This window comes from Ornithodoros turicata, chromosome 7 (genome assembly GCF_037126465.1).
Source record: "Ornithodoros turicata isolate Travis chromosome 7, ASM3712646v1, whole genome shotgun sequence".
NCBI lineage: Eukaryota > Metazoa > Arthropoda > Arachnida > Ixodida > Argasidae > Ornithodoros > Ornithodoros turicata.
Window position 1 is genome coordinate 37,061,057 of NC_088207.1, and position 17,363 is coordinate 37,078,419.

Genomic DNA, 17,363 nt, shown 5'->3' on the forward strand with positions numbered 1-17,363 from the left:
TTTTGCCATTATTTCGATTAAATCCCTGAACATCAACAAAGCCAGCATTTCTAGTACCTTGAACCATGCCATTGCAATGTGTGTGATGGCCATGGCCAGATATGAATACATTGTCGATGTTGCAAACACTCCATTACCCATCTTCAACATAATATAAGCATAAGTACAGGTCTCCTATAAGTACAGGTCCTATATGTCTCCTAAAGTTGTGTTGTCAGCGCTCCCCTTGCCACACCAAGGAGTGCGCTAGCTACTGGCCACTAGCAACAGGTGTAGGGTGTGACTTGAATGTACCTTTCTTAGGTTGGTCACAACTATGCTGGCGAATTCCATCAAGATAACGAGTTTTGCCTCATGACAAGCATGGGTAAAGTCTCTACTACTGGCAGTATGGGAATGGACACACACACAATGCACACCAATGGAACGCCATCTGCCAACACCACCTAGGTACAGAAAGCCTGCTCAACACCTCCTCTCACTCCTTTGAATGCAGACATATAGTCAGCCAATCGCAGCAGCAAGCCAAGGTGTGTCAGCCAATTGCCAAAGACTATTTTGAAGCATAGGCTTTCTGTGGCCACCGGTGGCTTCCCATGCTTCTCTTCTCCATAGCTGCGGCTGCTGAAAGGCTTGTCGTGATCGGTGAACTCTTAATATTTATGTCACACCACTCATGTGATCAGGGTTTCTCTCTGGGTGGTGTTGCACCTGGCCTCCGTGGCAGTAAAGCATGTCTCGCACACTGCATGGCACTGCAGTAAGAGTGGCACTGCAGTAAGAGTAAGAGTTGGATTGACAATTCTTTCTGATTGTGATTAATGGGGTTTACATAGCAACACACACCAGGTTCTTCGGAACTACAGCCTACTCTAGTCAGCAGTGCTTGTTTGTTAGTACAGCACTAATCTTGGTGCTGCCGACGGCAACGGAAGAGCTCTTCAACATAATTGCCCTCACTTGTTCGGCACATGTGTTGTGCGCGTTTTATCTCATGCAAATCCACGTAAATTGGTGGGTCAAAAAGTTGTGCTTCTGCTCCCCAGTGGAACAATTTTTGCATTTTCCCGGAGCAGAACTTTGACCCAACTCTGCCAGTACAATTCACCATAAGGTGTCAAAATTTAATGTGTCCACGTTTTTATCCACCACCCTTTGAAACATAATGGGTCAGTATTCCCGCAGGGTCTTGAAACCCTTGAAAATCCCTTAAATCTGAAAGTCCATATTTCAAGGCCATGAAAGTCCTTAAGTTTTAGCCACCCTCGAAAAACCTTGAATTCTGGGAGTATTTCCTCACATTAACTGTCGTTTGCGACGTATTCATACACAACATTCAAGAAAGAGCATCACAACTTCCAGTAATCCCCCCCATCTACTTCCTAAACTAGTCATTCCTTACAAATGTCGACTGGCACTGTTTCTCATCTGGTCGCATGGAGAACTCCGAGCGGGTCTGGTACTGCCCGATAGCATTTTTTCTACATACTGTCTCGCAGCCCTTGGTATGCTCCTGCAGACCGCATCACACTTATTTGTGCACGTTCCCACCTGCGTTCACATGTTCATCGCACACGTTCTGTCCAATTCAGGGTGTCCTTATCAACATATAGGGACATTGCCGTAAAGTGCACTGAACGACTGCGCTCGGAAAGCGTACCTTCTAAGAATCGTGGCAAACCCACGAGAGCTATAGCCACACGATGTTGCTTGCAGTACAAACAGTTGTCACAGTTATTTTGCTTTTCTATTTTGTAATAATTTCTGTAATGATGTTTTCTGCAGCAGTAGTGTGTATAGAACCAGTTCTAAGCCTCGAGACATTACCTAAGGGGGCCGCGTGGGTCCTTGAAAACTCTTGAAAAATTGCCCAAAGTATATATACGAACCCTGTGGGTGCAATTGCGATCCTATGTGATGACTCACAAAAATTATAAGAACCAAGATAAGAGTTTCATATCAAGAACCCTCTTCTTTGGTTATCTATACATAGGGCCCTGTATTTTCGGGTTTTATGTTTCTTGAAAATCGGGGTTAAAAACCGGGTGACATACGGTGGAAAAGTTGATTTCGGGTTGAGAATTTAAAAACAGTGCTCCACGTATTTTAGATTAACACAAGATACGGAACAGCTATGCTGAATGTCCTATGTTTAAAGGGCCAGTAAACAGCTCAACGAACAATCTCCAATTATTATGATCCATGAGAGAACATGGCTCACGATATCCAAATATGAAATTCATTTACTTCTTTACCACGAAACAATGCCATTCAAAGAGCATAATCTGTGTGAGTCTCTCCATCATCCTTGGAACTGGGTCACGTCACAACGTTCCAACACATAGCAACACCACATTCCAGGCGCTGGAGGTGGGGGAGATTTTGCTGTCTTTACCAATGACGGGACTCACTGAGGTAGGCTGCAGCTCGCGAAGGAACCGGTTGTGGGAACTGAAAACATGGTACGCACATGAAACTGACATTGTGGGCTTTTGGTACCGTTCGATCTGGCTACCTTGGGGTTGACAAGTGGGAAAGATGCTTACAATTGACCTCACTTCCCGATATTACAACAAAATCAATGTATAGGCATCCCGCATTTTGAATGGCTGATGGTGCACGGCGTCAAAATGACGTCTGGCTGTTGTCGCCGGGGCATCGCAGGGTGGGGCATGAGCGCGAAAGAGTGCAGTGAATATTTGATTGATTTGATTGATTACTTCTTTGTGACAAGAATCTTTGGAAAACGTTCACCGAATTACATCGAATTACACTAAAAAAAAAAAAGTGTACCTGTGTACTGCCCCTTTAATGTTCCATAGTGCCCATATTGGTGGCTCAATTGGCATTGTGCCATGTTCATTTTTGGGTTTTAACCCCTAGTGATGATCATGCAAATCGGGGGGTAAAACCAGGTTTTACCCTAAAACACAGGGCCCTATTTATACATGACTGGTGATATGCATGTGTGAAATCTTTAGTTATGATGCAGCTCTGTATGAAAATATGGGTGCTGACACATGCAGCTTAGCTGCATGAAGTCTAGCTCACTTGGTGTGGACCCTAAACCAGAGCTGGGGCCTGATGCTTAACACAACATACCATTTGTTGTCGTTATTTTGTTAAGTTGGCGTGCTCCAAACATAGATTGGTCATTGCCCCGGAGCTTGTGACAAACAGGGAAGCGATGTACGTATCACACAGTATGGAATAACGAATATAGATGAGCAGCGAGACGCTGGTGTAAATTTCCATGCTCACTGATTTGCGATTCATTCGTATCTCCCTGTGGGGAGGAGGACTCCTTTTTTTCTTCAGGAAGATATGCATATAAGCTCGCAATGTCTGCAATGCTGTGTAGTGCACGCAGTATGATTTTTATTCTCTAGTTTGGGCTTCGATTTATCCGTACCCTACAGTTTTGTATCCTACATAGTTTACAGTTTGTTGTAAGAAATCATTGAGTATTCCAACTAAATGCTGCACAAGCAAGTTTAGCCTCCAAGAAGGATTTTACTACAAATAATGAAACTTTGAACTTCTAAGATTCACACAAACACACAGACAGAAAAGGAGGGCCCCTCACTGTGGAAGAGCACCAGCAGCCTTCAGTATAGCCTCTTTTTCCCTGAAGTAGTTTCTGAACCAATCTATGTGTTCTCGTTTCCTCTGCACCGAAATATAAGGGTTCTTCGAAAGCCCCGTGGTCACCAGTTCCATGAAGTGGCGTACTGGCCCTTTCTTAGGAAAATCTTCTATGAGGCTTTCGAGGAAAACATGCTCGTGGAAGCCCACCTTTGCTTCCTCGTCCAGACCTGTTTTTAGCAAGAAAGAGAAGCGTACTTGTAACTGTAATGATCTTTCTAGGTCACAGGCGATCTAGATCTATGACCATAAGCAATACTTGAGAGTCATATTTAAAAGGTGCTGTTAACTCGGCACATGGCACCCCACATTCAGCATGTTTAAAAATATGTCTTCACTACTTCCACCATGACACCAAATCGTTGGCATCCTTAGCTCGCCTTGATCATGATGATAAGTTGATGCTTTATCAACCATAAGAGACTAGAACCCACAACCCTGGGAACAGTAAGCGGATGGGTTCACAGTTGATCCACCAGTTTTAACAGCGGACACCACACACAAGCCTTTGCTTGCAACTTACCAGCTTCATTGTTGATGGGAAATGTCCACAATTTTCCCTGCTTTGTCCACAGTATCATTTCTTCGTAAGCATTTTTAGGTGGTGGTGCAACAAGGAGGTGGAGTTCTCGTGCTTGTAGCTTGTCCCATGTGCTCAAGCATGGTGCATCTGATGTGGAGCACAGACAAAAATACACATGGGTACCGTTAGCATAATGCAGGTATGCTAAACAATGTATCTACACTTTGTGTCTGTATTAGGTCGGTTGTCTAGCACATGTTCTAATCCGATGATAACCATTCTGGGAACACCATTTTCTCACCTCCATCTGCCTGCGTGTCTGCAGAGAATATGTCCAGCCGAGCTGCTCCCTTGAGATCAATTTGTTCTGGCGTCCTTAAGGGAAGAAATTTCATTATCTGAACCTGAAAAACCTGCATCTCTAACTGACAGTGCTGCACGGGCACAGATTAACTATTTCCTTATCGTGGTAAAAACAACCATTTTTAGATGGTCCGACAAATATAGTTTTTTTGCTGTCAATGTCACATCAGAATAGGTTGCTATAGAGGAAACTGTACCTAATTGAGCGCCGTATTGAATGATACTGGTTTAGGAAAAGAAGCTATCTGTATATTTCCAAAATACCTTAGAACAAAAGAAATAACCAGTACAACAACAGAAAACTCGTGAAGATGCATATGTATCTCGAAGAAAAATATCAACCCAGAAATTTCAAAACATGTGTGGAAAATTTTGTCTGAAGTAATATATCTGCAAATATGGACACTCTAGGTCAAGAAGTTTGTGAGTTGTAGAAAATAAGGTCGACACTCATGGCATACATGCGACTGAGTGACCGAGTTCCTTGAAGGAGTGAAATGGGAATTAACATCGTAATTTCTGCAGAAAATATTAGTTTTATGCTCAACTTTCTCGTCCTTGCACCAGATTTTGCTGTTTCACCGCTTTTTCATTCCTCCCGGTTCGTTTCGAGGCAGGAAGAACAGCAACTGTGCAAGTTTTACATATCCTTATATTCAGGACAAAAGTCTGGTCATCCAATATATGTTCAGAGTCGTTACGTATTTGTGTTCTAATAAACTAATCGACCCCAAATACGCTTCAAATTCAAGTATTGTGCACTTGCGAAAAAGGTGAAGACACTGCCTCGTTGGCAGTGAACCAGTTTCACAGATCGTTACCACAAGGGCAAGCTAAATGTGACACTGAAACTGATTACACAGTGTCTGTAGTGTCCTCCAAATGTCGCCACTTGTCCATATGTGCTCATGCGGCTATGCAGCGCGTCTTCCACACCGTCGATCACCGGTGATCAGCATTCTTTGGGCGCGGTAAGGAGTTAATGCATGTGTATCCTGCTTCAGCGAAACCCCGACACAGTGGCGGAACCAATTGGGTGAGGTGAGGGGTGATCGCCCCCCCAAATGTCAGTTTATACATTGAATTTCGCTCTCTCCCATCTCCCACTATGCACTTCCACAAAGAAACCCCCACCCAAAACCAAGGGTCTGGATACGCCCCTGTCCCGACAAAATATTTCCATGGAAACACATAATCATTCGATGATAACTGCATAGTATGGGTTCTCGAAGAGCGGGTAACATCGCCAGGACCTCCATAGTGGCACTTCATACAGTATTTGCATCCTGATCAGCATGAGTAGCGCCCATGTTGACACTAAAAAAGTGAGCCTACCCTGAAGCCGGAGTACGTCTTTTGCGTTCTCGGCTAACTGCTTGTGTGAGAGCGTCAATGGTTCCTGGGGGAAGAGAGCCCCGCAGGAAGTCACCATCTTCGGCCGCATCCACCCGCTGTGACCTGGCATCCCGTCTGCGGCTCTTGCGGTCGATCTTCATACCCACAAACAGCTCGCTTGAAGAAGAAGGGAAGTCTAAGCGTAACAAATTATTGAGTTCAGCACATGCAGCTTACGACAATACCTCATAGATGGCCTTTTATCTTCATTCAAGTCTCCCCCTTCCCGCTTTTCCTGTGCATGGAGGCGGAGTTCGCTGAGGAGCTCAGACTCTGTTTTCTCTGTGTCACCTCCAAGGCTAGAGGCTACTTCTTTTGCGGCCTGCACAAGTTGTTCGTCCAATCCTCTTGCTCTGCAATATTATTTGGATTTTCTGCACACGTGGTACAAGCTGAGTTGATTTCTCCTGTACCCAAAGATAACTTCTAGAACTTGGGAACTGACTACTGGCGGCTACTTGCAGGTGGATAACGGGTGCACATATAAAAGATGAATGACCACACCATCACCAAGTATCTCAATCATCATTGTACAAAGTAAAATCCCTGGCATGCCCTGTTTTTCAAGCACTTTCAGTGTTTTCCAGAGCAGTAGACACCCTGAGACTATTCCATAAGGGACTTCTTTTTCTTCACGCAACATACTTTTCTGCAGCTTTCTTCAAGACTGGCTTTCTTGGTAGACCAGGCCTTGCCAACTTAAACGACAGACTGGAAGAATCCGAACTTGGTACAGACTCGATCTGCAAGGCAAACGCGAAACGCTGTAAGAACCAGCTGATGCTATGACTTCAGTCAACGGGGAAATTAGTATGCCACACGAACTCGTGCACAAGCATTTCCCAAACACAAATTAAAAAGTCACGATCCCCGATACCTTCATGTCGGTAATCAAAAGCTTCAGTTTGTCCAGTGCAGCCTCTCTTTTGCTGCTTGCAGGTTCATCCCGATCAGAGTCTGAAGAGTCCGAAGAATCTGACGATGATGATGACGAGGAAGAAACGGAGGAGAAATATTTGTACAAGTTTCGTCGTGCGACACTGGTGGGTCGCAGGCTAGACTTCAACGAGCCCGAGAAAAACCTGGAGGCATATGCACACAATTTATGTACGTGTTGAAAGGACCCACACGGCCGGTTTATGAAATGCGATTCAGTCTTGGAGAGACAAGAAGAGCATAAAAGTGGTAAACCAGATTTTTATACCTGTGAACTATAGTCATTGGTATGCATATGGGCGCAGCCATGATTCCTCAAGTGTGGTGCTGTCCCTTTTGATTTGCTTTTGATACAGGCAATCAGGCGTACTTCCGAATGAAGTCACATGTGCGGTGTTTTTCTTTTTAAATTTCACATTGCTTTAGGGACAATCTTCTAAAGTGTTCGCTCTTTTTGTAAATTTTTGACGCTTTCGATTTGTGCCATTCGGCTACAGGCGGCGCTACGCTCTACGGAGCCATGCTTTTTCGGTTTCGCTTTCGATACAGATCGACGATAGCGTGTTTCCAGTCTTCTATTTTCTCGGCATCTTCTATATCTGTGCGCATCCCGCCGCAATCTAGCAGGTTGTGGCGCGTGATGCAACCACACGCCACACCGTATCGCCACTGTACCGACACCGTATCGCCACGCCACGGATGAGAGCTGCTCAGGTGACAAAATGTCTTGGTTAAGGGGGGGGGGGGGGGAGAAACGAAGGTAAGGAAAGATAAATAGCGGAAGCACCCCGTTGCTCTTACAGGCGTGCTTCCAAGTGCTAAACATGAGGAAGAAACTGTGAGAAAAGACCTAGGCAGAACGCCAACGCCAATCGCCAACAAACTCTGTATGCGCTAGCACTCCTATGCCGTGTAACTTTCTCCTTACGTAGTGATTCGTCCTGAGTGTACTAAACGGTAAATATGTGCTCTCTATGAATTTGATGGAATAAGCCTATACATTCACGTATTTCTTTTTGCGACCTGCTTTACCTCTTCTAACTCCTATTATTAACTATTATTATTATTTATTAACGTTGTCCAGCTATAAGCAACGGTGTCCGAAGGCCACTTGAGCTATCCAGCGCTGGTATAGCAACGACTGCGTTATACGCGAACGATAAAATTAGACGCAAGCGGCGATCCCCGTTTGCAGGAAAACAGACAATGGGTTTATTAATCCAAATTTAAGCGGAAGTGAACATATCCACATGTCGGCACAGCTCCCCCTGAAGTCGGCCCAGGACGCATACTAATCCCCCCTGTTCCCCCTCCTTCCTGCTGTCCTCTTTCCATCTGTCCACATGGCGGCGCTCACACGGAATAAAAAACGAAGGAAAAGAACATATGGGCAAGCAATCTTGCTGTTGAAGGCAGCGCTGCCTGCGCACTTTACAATGTATCATATGATACTTAATTATACTATAATATTATATAGTATAATAATACATAACAGTGTATAGCGAATAGAACAGCAATATTGTGCTGTTCCCCGGCATGATAAAAGACAGCCAACAGAAAATGTCAACATTGAGGTCGCTGCGCAAGTTTGAAGACGACGACGGAGTTGTAGAACGACACACGAACGTTACGTCGACCGCGGCCTGCACCGAGAAGTTCACAGGATGGGTGAACAGCCACTGTCCTCAGCAGCCCCCCCACAACCACCACAGGACGAGAACGCTTGGAAAATGTTAGTGATTGGCTGTTGCGCCTGTTGCTGCGCTTGTTACTGCTGTTGCCTTTTATTTAATATCTTGCTAGCAATAATGCTTGTTGCCGCGTATACACCCACCACGACTAGCGTACGCGAAAAGTCGTCGCCAGAACTGCCCAGCAATCCCAGTGGGAACGTGTCTGCGAGGGAAGCCGAGGAACCGCAAGCTAACGACACTAAAGTGTTCGCTGAAACAACACCGATCATGAATCCAGGTGATGGCGACCACCAGATCGTCAACGCTGAAAGAATTCGTTGATTCAAACTGAGGTGCAGATTTTTCAAACCGAACAGTGTTGCTAGCGCGCAAGACAGGCAACGTATTGTCCGTCCCTTTCTGGGTACACGTGAAAATGGAAGAAGAATCCTCTTTGTTGTGACATTGCTGGCAAAAATAAGAAACTCGAACGTGCATTTTGTGACATGCAACTGTGATTTCAAGGTCACGTCTTAGGCCGGTAGCTTTGTAGGAATGTCGCTTCGCACAGGAACGGCAATGCGCAGCCGTTCCGGGACATTTGATCGAAAGCCGTTTGATCGAACGCAGGACATTTGGTCGAAAACCATTCGATCGAACGCCGTTTGATCGAAACGGCAGCGGTCGCTTGACCGATTTTTGTAATTGGTTCACTTGGGGTGTCGAAAATGACAAAAAAAGACAAAAAAAAAAAAAGCTGCAGTTCTAAATGCAGTTATCCTAAAGAGCATTCAACTTTGTGTAATCTGCTTCCCCGTAAACACATTCCTCATGCTAACCCACTTTTTCGTGCCCAAAAAGCAGTACAAGGGCCAGGGTTGTTCACCCTTAACCCGTTGGACAACCGAATAGGTTTTTCCGCTCTGACACATAGTAACTAAACATGCTGTACTTGTTAATCCCCCAACCCTTTGTCAAATAATAATTGATGTCAAGTACTAAACATTTTGGCAAATGAATTAAAAAATAAGTAAATGACATTTTTAATGATTTATTCCCGTCGAATGTGAACAAATTTTAACAGTGTATTATTGTTTGTAATCCACTGACCACTGTATAGGAGAAAGAGCAATTTCAGTTTATTTACTTTTCGCCTATGTGCAAGTGAACCTAAATTTAGTTCTTGCAACAGACATGTAACCGAAGAAGTCCTTCGAAACTTGGACAAGATAAGCAGGGCAGCAGATCTTTGTACGTTCTCTATTTCTTCGGATAGCGTGCATGTGTAGTGATTCGAGGCTGGAGATGCATACTCTAAAGTCCAACTAAGGTTTTACATGCTGTTAATTTAGTATCTCTCGTTGTACCGTGGCGAAATTTCGTTCTTAGCACCCACAGACTTCGAGTGGCTTTGCACATATGACTATCCCGTTTCAGACCGTTCCCTTTAAATATGTCGCCAGCAATAAGAAGGGTGCCCAGAACAAGGCTAGACTATCGGCTGCTCTCAATCTGGGGCAGCTTCCTTCAGTATGTGTCCTACTGATTCGTAAATGACAAACGTCTGCAACTAACCAGTGGTCCCCCTCTTCGGCTGCAAAAAAAAAAAAAAAAAAAAAAAAGAAAAAAAAGCAGAGGACACTGATTGCCTGCTCCGTATGCCCGAGTCAAAAGTTACAGAAGAAGTGGTGCCGACAACACAGTACATGCAGCTTTGAATTCCCTTCGAACAAACGTCTTTCGAACAAACGGCGTCGATCAACCGGCGTTCGATCAAACGCCTTCGATCAAACGGCGTTCGACCAAATGGGCGGACACCGTGCATCGTCCTAGTGTGTACTAACGGCACTTGTATGAGGGGACGGTTTTAGATTGCGCCGCACACAGACTACTCTGGTGCCAGAAGAAACGGATATAGTTTAGTACGATCCCGCGGCTTCTAGAAAAAAGAAAACTTAAAAAAAGACGTGAACGCCGTTTATGGATGTTCACGCTTCATACTGCTCACTTGGCAGACGACACCGTCTGCGCCTTTTCCTGTCGTCTGCTACGGAATATCTCGTGGATGTGCCACAAGATATTCCCTTCTTTCATATGCACGCACAACCTTCTTCACAACTCCCTTTGTCTTCGTTCGTCTGTACCGTGCTTGCGTTCCGCCACGGCTGGTGTACACTTCTCCAGTGTGGAATTCTCTTGTTTGCACTGACCCTTCTCACATCGAGGCTGTCCAAAAGAAATTTCTACACATTGTACATCACATTTTTTAAAGGAAAGACGCTCAATTGAGAATACAGTATATGTATATATTGCCATATTGTCGCTCCTTCCCCTTAAGTCACTTTCTGCGCGCCGCCTTTTTCATGATGTTATGTTTTGCTTCGAGATCTTACACTATTTCCTAGACACACCTAAGTCGATTTCACATTGTTGTGTCGGCCAATATAACCAGGTACACAAATATACTGTACCTATCCCGCCATATGCCTCCGCAATCGACAAACGCCATTCACCCTTTGTCGATACCTTTGCCTATTACGGCATGCAGGGGCGGGTCCAGGATGTTCCTGAGAGGGGGGGGGGGGGGGGTCCAGCCTTGCCATCACGGTGGGCACTCAATCGAGGTGGAGACAGAAATTGAGGAGGCGGCCAGGACATCCTGATCTCCCCTCTATCCGCCCGTGATGGCATACTATGCAGCACACGTAACTGAGATACTACATAAATGATACAACTGTCTGCTATGTGCCTCTCATGCATGCATATATTCTGATGTGTATTCCAATGTATGCATACTCGTCCCATGTAGATTTGACAGCCGTGCTCTTTCGCGTTGGGTGTGATCCGGGCCCCGATATCCTTTATGTATCCTCATTTTGTTGACCGTGCACCAACACCAAGGCCGTGTGCTGCACGCAAATTATTATTATTATTATTATTATTATTATTATTATTATTATTATTATTATTATTATTATTAGTAGTAGTAGTAGTAGTAGTAGTATTCTTAAGAAAAAGCCCTCACTTTAGAATGTATGTCTATACTGAGATAATGTCCCTCCAACCACTCTCAACGCGACGCCGTTTCATGATATTATGCTCTGTTATAAGATCTTACACAGTTTTCTCGATACACCATCTTTATTACATCAGCTTCATATCGCCGTACCTGTCAATGTAACCCGACACACGAATATACTTATCCCACCATATGCCTGCAAATCCGATCGTACGTATTCAACAAATGACAAACGCAATTCACCGCTCTGTTGATATCTTTACCTCCCATTCAAACGTTTTTAAAACTCTACTCTTGCGTTCACTCAGTAATACATGAAGTTGTACAGTTTTTCCCCCTTTTAGTACTATGTACTGTATATCTCCATGTCTGTATTGTATGTATCACCATATATCTATCGCTATATCTTCTATCACTAATATCTTCCCGTTACGCTCCTCTTCCTGAATATGTTATGTTATGTTTCGCCTAATCTGTATATGTATGTATATATATATGTGTGTATATATTTGTAAATACTGCATTGTCTGCGTGCGCCAACACCAAGGCTTCGGCTGTTCTTGGGCACATTAATAAAGGTATTATTATTATTATTATCAGACGTTGTCCCCAGATATGTAGTCCCCAGAAGTAACCGATTTGTTTTTCTCTCTTCAACGCAAATAAGAATCTGGACAATTCTAATATAGCGGATATATAATATAGCAATTCTGATGCAATAAAGCGGACATGCAGAGACACCTATGAGTAAAGTTTCAAGCGCATGGGGCAAAGCGTCTCTGAGACAGGCGGCCTCGAGCAAAAAAGATGTCTCATTACTTGTCCCGTGTCTCACCTTGCCCCACATTACCCTACAGTATAATAACACAAAACCGTGTATTATAATATCGACGATAGAACAGCAATAATGCGATGTTCCCAGGCATGATAAAAGACAGCTAACAGAAACTGTCAACATTGAGCTCGCCGCGCAAGTTTGAAGACGACGACGTATAGGTGTAGAGCGACACACGTCGTTGTACGATACTTGTACGATATTAGCACGACCATTAGCTTGTAACCATTGAGCTTGGCCTTGACGAATCTCCCTTGGTGAATGACGGCCAGCATCTGAGGTCGACAAAGAAGACACACGAACGGTTCGTCGACCGCTAACCTGCGTCCAGCCAGTTCCCAGGATGGGTGAACAGCCCTCAGAAGTCAGCAGTCAGCCACAGTCCTCACAAGCCCGTCCACCACCAGCACAGGACGTGAACATTTGGAAAATGATGGTGTTTGCATGTTGCGCCTGTCAATGCGCCTGTATCTGTTGTTGTTGTCTCAATTTTCTCTTGACGGTGCTGGCTATTGCTATGATTACGCCTATGACTAGCACAAGCGAAAAGGCGTCGCCGCAACTGCCCAGCAATCCACCACTGACTCCCAGTGGGAACGCGTCCGCGAGGGAAGCCGAGGAACCGCAAGGCAACGACACTGAAGTGTCCACTGAAACGACACTGATCGTGAACGCGGGTGATGGTGACCATCAGATTGTCAACGCTGGAAGAATTCGTTGATTCAAACTGAGGTGCGGATTTTTTTCTCCCTGAAAAGAGTTGTATAGCGCGGAAGACACGCAATGTATTGTACGTCACTTTCTGGGTGCACGCCAAAATTAAAGAAAAAACCTCCTTGTTGTGAGACTGAAAAAAAAAAAAGAAAAAAAAAGAAAAGAAGAAAAAGAAAGGAGAAGTGAACGTCACATTCGCGAAATTGACGTGTGCAACTTGTGGTGTGAAACCGTGAATATATATACTGGGTGTCCACGCTAAGTGTGAACAGGATTTTTTAAAAATATATCAATCACTTTTTCAGAGATGAAATCAATTGCAATATAGCATACGCTGAAGGGCACTCCCTAGGGGGGCATTAACAGACTCCTAAGACAATGTCTTAATTAACTTTCAATAATTAACTTTTTAATTATAAAAGCTACGAAGTTGCTCCAATGAGAACATCTGATCTCTTCGGTCACCAGGTACCAAAGCCGTTTTCAGAACAAAAATTCGTTCGAAAGATCGTCCGCAAAAAATTCGTGAAGGAACGCCATTTTTTTTTTCTTTTATTCATTGCGCATCTCTAGAGACGGGTCTTTCCTTCGTCCCCAATACGAGAGGATGAAAGAGCACACTATCGCCTCTTGCGTCCTGGAAAAAGATTAAAAGAAAACAGAAAAGGCAGCACAATATAAGGGCAGTCGCGATAGAGTAACCCGATAGATTTGTGTTTTTGTTTTGTTTCCGCAAGTTAAAGCTAATCTTCGACGCATGAGGCGGCACTGTGCTCTTTCACTCTCTCACACTGGGGGTTAAGGCCGCCTCTTCCAAGATGCGCAAGAAACCAAATAAAGAAAAAAATGGCGTTCCTTCACGAATTTTTTGCGGACGATCTACCGAACGGATTTTTGTTCTGAAAACGGTTTTGGTATCTGGGGACCGAAGAGCTCAGATGTTCTCATTGGAGCAACTTCGTAACTTTTATAATTAAAAAGTTAATTATTGAAAGTTAATTAAGACATTGCCTTAGGAGTCTGTTAATGCCCCCCTAGGGAGTGCCCTTCAGCATATGCTATATTGCAATTGATTTCATCTCGGAAAAAGTGACTGATCTATTTTTAAAAAATCTGTTCACACTTAGCGTGGACACCCTGTATATGTAAGTATTACTATATGTAAGTCCTAATTAACCTTCAATTAGCCTCAATTACATTCAATTATCATTTAATTACCGAAGGTAACTGCAGGTTATCTGGGGTAAGTTCATTTAATTCAATTTAATTAAGTTTACTTGCTTTAATTGCTCTCAATTTCTGTTAATTGATGTTAGTTACATTTAATTACCTCGGGTAACCTGCGGTTACCTTATTCTTTAATTTCATTTAACATTTCTCTTAATTACATATATCTTATATTAATTACATTTAAAATCAACTTCTTTTCTTTAGTTACCATTAATTACTCTTACCTCTTACTCTTAATTACCTTCAACTACCTAAATTTCATATCATTTACCTTCATTTACATTTACTCTCTTATCTCCCCTTTATATCACCACTTATAACTCTGCCACGGTGAGGCTTCACAATCTCATAAACACACACTACACACACATACAGCTCTTTCCACTTTGACACCCCTAATGCTAACGCATTAATATATGCCAGGACGGACGTTCGAAGCAGATCTCGTGCAAATTTCATACTGTACGGTCATGCAAAGAGGTTTTCGGTATACTCTTCGCTGCGCTCTGCTCTCTAGACGGCTTTATCCATTCTGCAATGGACGTTCGACATGGGGGCATGTGTCTTGTTCGATCGGCAACTTTGGTTATACTCGGAAGAGGACACAAAGAAGCAGTGGAAGAAGTGGTGTCGCAGTGCCCCATCCCATTCGTAATGCATTCGAATCGTGCATACTCCAGGGGAAAAGGGAGTAAATTGGATACCAATTAGAGCTTCTAGCCCCGAAGATTGTAGGTACTTCCCATTTTAGTCACCTAACTCCAAAATTTGCTCAGCAAATAGTCCCCCTAAACTTCGAATAAGCCTCTGTGCATTTAGTCCCTAGTCCCTAAAATGACGAAAACCACCCATTTTCCCCTTTATAAAGTGTAGAGCAAACCCAAGAACGTACTCTACGAGAATGCGTTCTTGGGTCCCTCCTTGAGAGATTTGGCAAATGGCGGTAGGACACTGTGTATCGTCAGATGAGCCTGTAAATGCACGGCGCGACTGTGTTTTTGCGTATATCGCCAAACATAAGAGCACGAATGTGTAATGAACACTGCTCCTCCTACTACTACTCTCCTACTTTTAGTACTTGTAATACTCCGTTGCTAACGAGTCTATGGAGACCGAAACCAAGCCGGCTAAATGGTGCGTATCTCAGCGAAGGCCATGGACCATTAACGAAATCAGGTTTTAGTGCATCGTACGCTATCGCCTTTGCGTACGTAAGGGATAGCGTGGTGCATCTGCGCAATGCGCAAATTCCCTGTTTATGTATTGCGCGTGCGCAGGACCACCAACGCTATCCCTTGCGTACGCAAAGCCAATAGCGTACGATGTACTAAAACTCTCTATTAGAGAGTTTTAGTGCATCGTGCGCTATCGCCCTGGCGTACGTAAGGCATAGCGTTGATGGTTCTGCGCACGCGCAAAACATAAACAGAGCTTCACCAGAAGCACCAGAGTGCGCAGAACCACCACACTATCCACTACGTACGCCAAGGCGATAGCGTACGGTGTACTAAAACTCAGTTTCTTTCGTTTCCGTTAGGAAGCAAGGACGCACATAGGACGTACGTAGTCTAGGGTTGCGGGGTTGCCACTTCGGAGTTGGAATGATTCCGGAATCATTCCAGATTTAGTAGAGCCCGGAATGGAATTATGGAATGGAATGGCGGAAACTGCCCCTAGGAATGGGAATGGAATGGTCTGGGTGCCTCGGTGGCAGTTCAACGTGCTGGTTTCTGCCCTCGCGCCCTTTGCACCGCACCCGCACACGGTCAAGAGTGAAATAACGTTGTCTTTGCGCTTTTTCCGTGCTTGGTAATGTCAATCTCCTCTAGCACTGCTGGACTTGCCAGTATGGTGGCCGGTCCTTTTCTCTTATCGAGGGAATTAACGGAATGGAATTGGGTTGCCAAGCCATTCCAGGAGTGGGAACTGACCATACCGAGGAATCGAAAGGAATGGAATTGGAACGGAATGGGAGACCCTATATTCCGCAACTCTGGACTACGTACACTTGTGCAGCTGCGTTTACATAAATGCGACAAAAGCGCATCGTAGAGACCATCGGCGCCGACTGCGGGGGGGCGCGGGGGCCCTTGCCCCCCCCCCCCCCGGAACATGAACTAGGGGGGGGGGGGGGCCGCCTCCCCCGGGAAGTCTCGCTAAGAGACTGACACCAACCTTTGGGGCTCGGCGCGCCCGGGTCAAAAGAGCGAAGAGTCACCAACCCCAAAAAATGCATCTTGCAATTTGTAAAATATGTATCCGACCACCATACTCATTATCACAGTAGAAGGTGAGGCGAAGAAACACAGAGGATGACACAACACATAGACTGAATTTCGCCCAAAGCAATCAGATCAATGAAACGAAGCAGTCGAAAAGGTACCAGCAGCCGCCAGTGAGGTGCAACGGTAACGCATACCCGTTGGGAGCGGGTTCAACTCCCGCTGCTCCATTTCATTGAGCATATTCATTATATTGCGCGCATTTCGGGCCAAACACCGAGGATTCAATGCATTTTGTTCCTTTTGCACTCAGTTTCCAAAGGCGTAATGCCTTCAGTTGTGCACATGTTCACTGTTTACGTTCTCTCTGTTTCTTTTTTTTTTTTCCTTTTCTTACTTCCTCTTATTTCTATACCAGTTCTGCATACAGCATAGGATCAACCCAGAGTGTGTGATTCTTCAGCTTTAGTTTTGTGTTTTCCATTTTTCGTTTCCTTTTCTTTCCTTCTTTTTGTTTTCTTTTGCTTTCTTCTTTTCTTTGCCTTTTTTTGTCTTCCCCCTTTCACTTTTTTTTCGAAATAACAAGCCATCCAACATCCATCTGGCTTACGTTTCCTTTCTTTTTTTTTTCTTAATAAACATATCCCCCCCCCCCAGCCAGAGTACTTACTTCACGGTGCGCCCTTGCCCCCCCCCCCCCCCCCCCCCCGGAAACATGAAAACTCTCCGTCTCTGGTAGAGACTATCGCACCGGCCTCGGTGGCTCAGTCGGTAGCGTGTTCGCCTTCTGATCCCGAGATCGCGGGTT

The 17,363-nt window shown here is 44.6% G+C and overlaps 1 protein-coding gene across 1 annotated transcript; it reads right to left on the reverse strand.

Annotated features, from left to right (window-relative positions):
- Positions 1-3,478: 3,478 nt before the first annotated feature.
- LOC135399837 (small ribosomal subunit protein mS31-like) lies at positions 3,479-7,238 on the reverse strand. The gene is made up of 8 exons (XM_064631575.1): positions 7,131-7,238; positions 6,804-7,008; positions 6,572-6,669; positions 6,112-6,279; positions 5,867-6,043; positions 4,470-4,543; positions 4,169-4,315; positions 3,479-3,815 (listed from the first exon to the last, which is right to left on the reverse strand). The coding sequence occupies exons 1-8, from the start codon at positions 7,169-7,171 to the stop codon at positions 3,583-3,585; spliced, it is 1,143 nt and encodes a 380-aa protein (XP_064487645.1). The 5' UTR covers positions 7,172-7,238; the 3' UTR covers positions 3,479-3,582.
- Positions 7,239-17,363: the final 10,125 nt, after the last annotated feature.

Excerpts from the sequence above, each read along its gene's own strand:
- LOC135399837 (XM_064631575.1), bottom strand. The coding sequence starts at position 7,171 with ATGGCTGCGCCCATATGCATACCAATGACTATAGTTCACAG. Across the intron at positions 4,544-5,866 it reads AGACGTACTCCGGCTTCAGG|GACGCCAGAACAAATTGATC; the intron begins GTAGGCTCACTT and ends TCTTCCCTTAAG. Across the intron at positions 3,816-4,168 it reads TCCCATCAACAATGAAGCTG|GTCTGGACGAGGAAGCAAAG; the intron begins GTAAGTTGCAAG and ends TGCTAAAAACAG.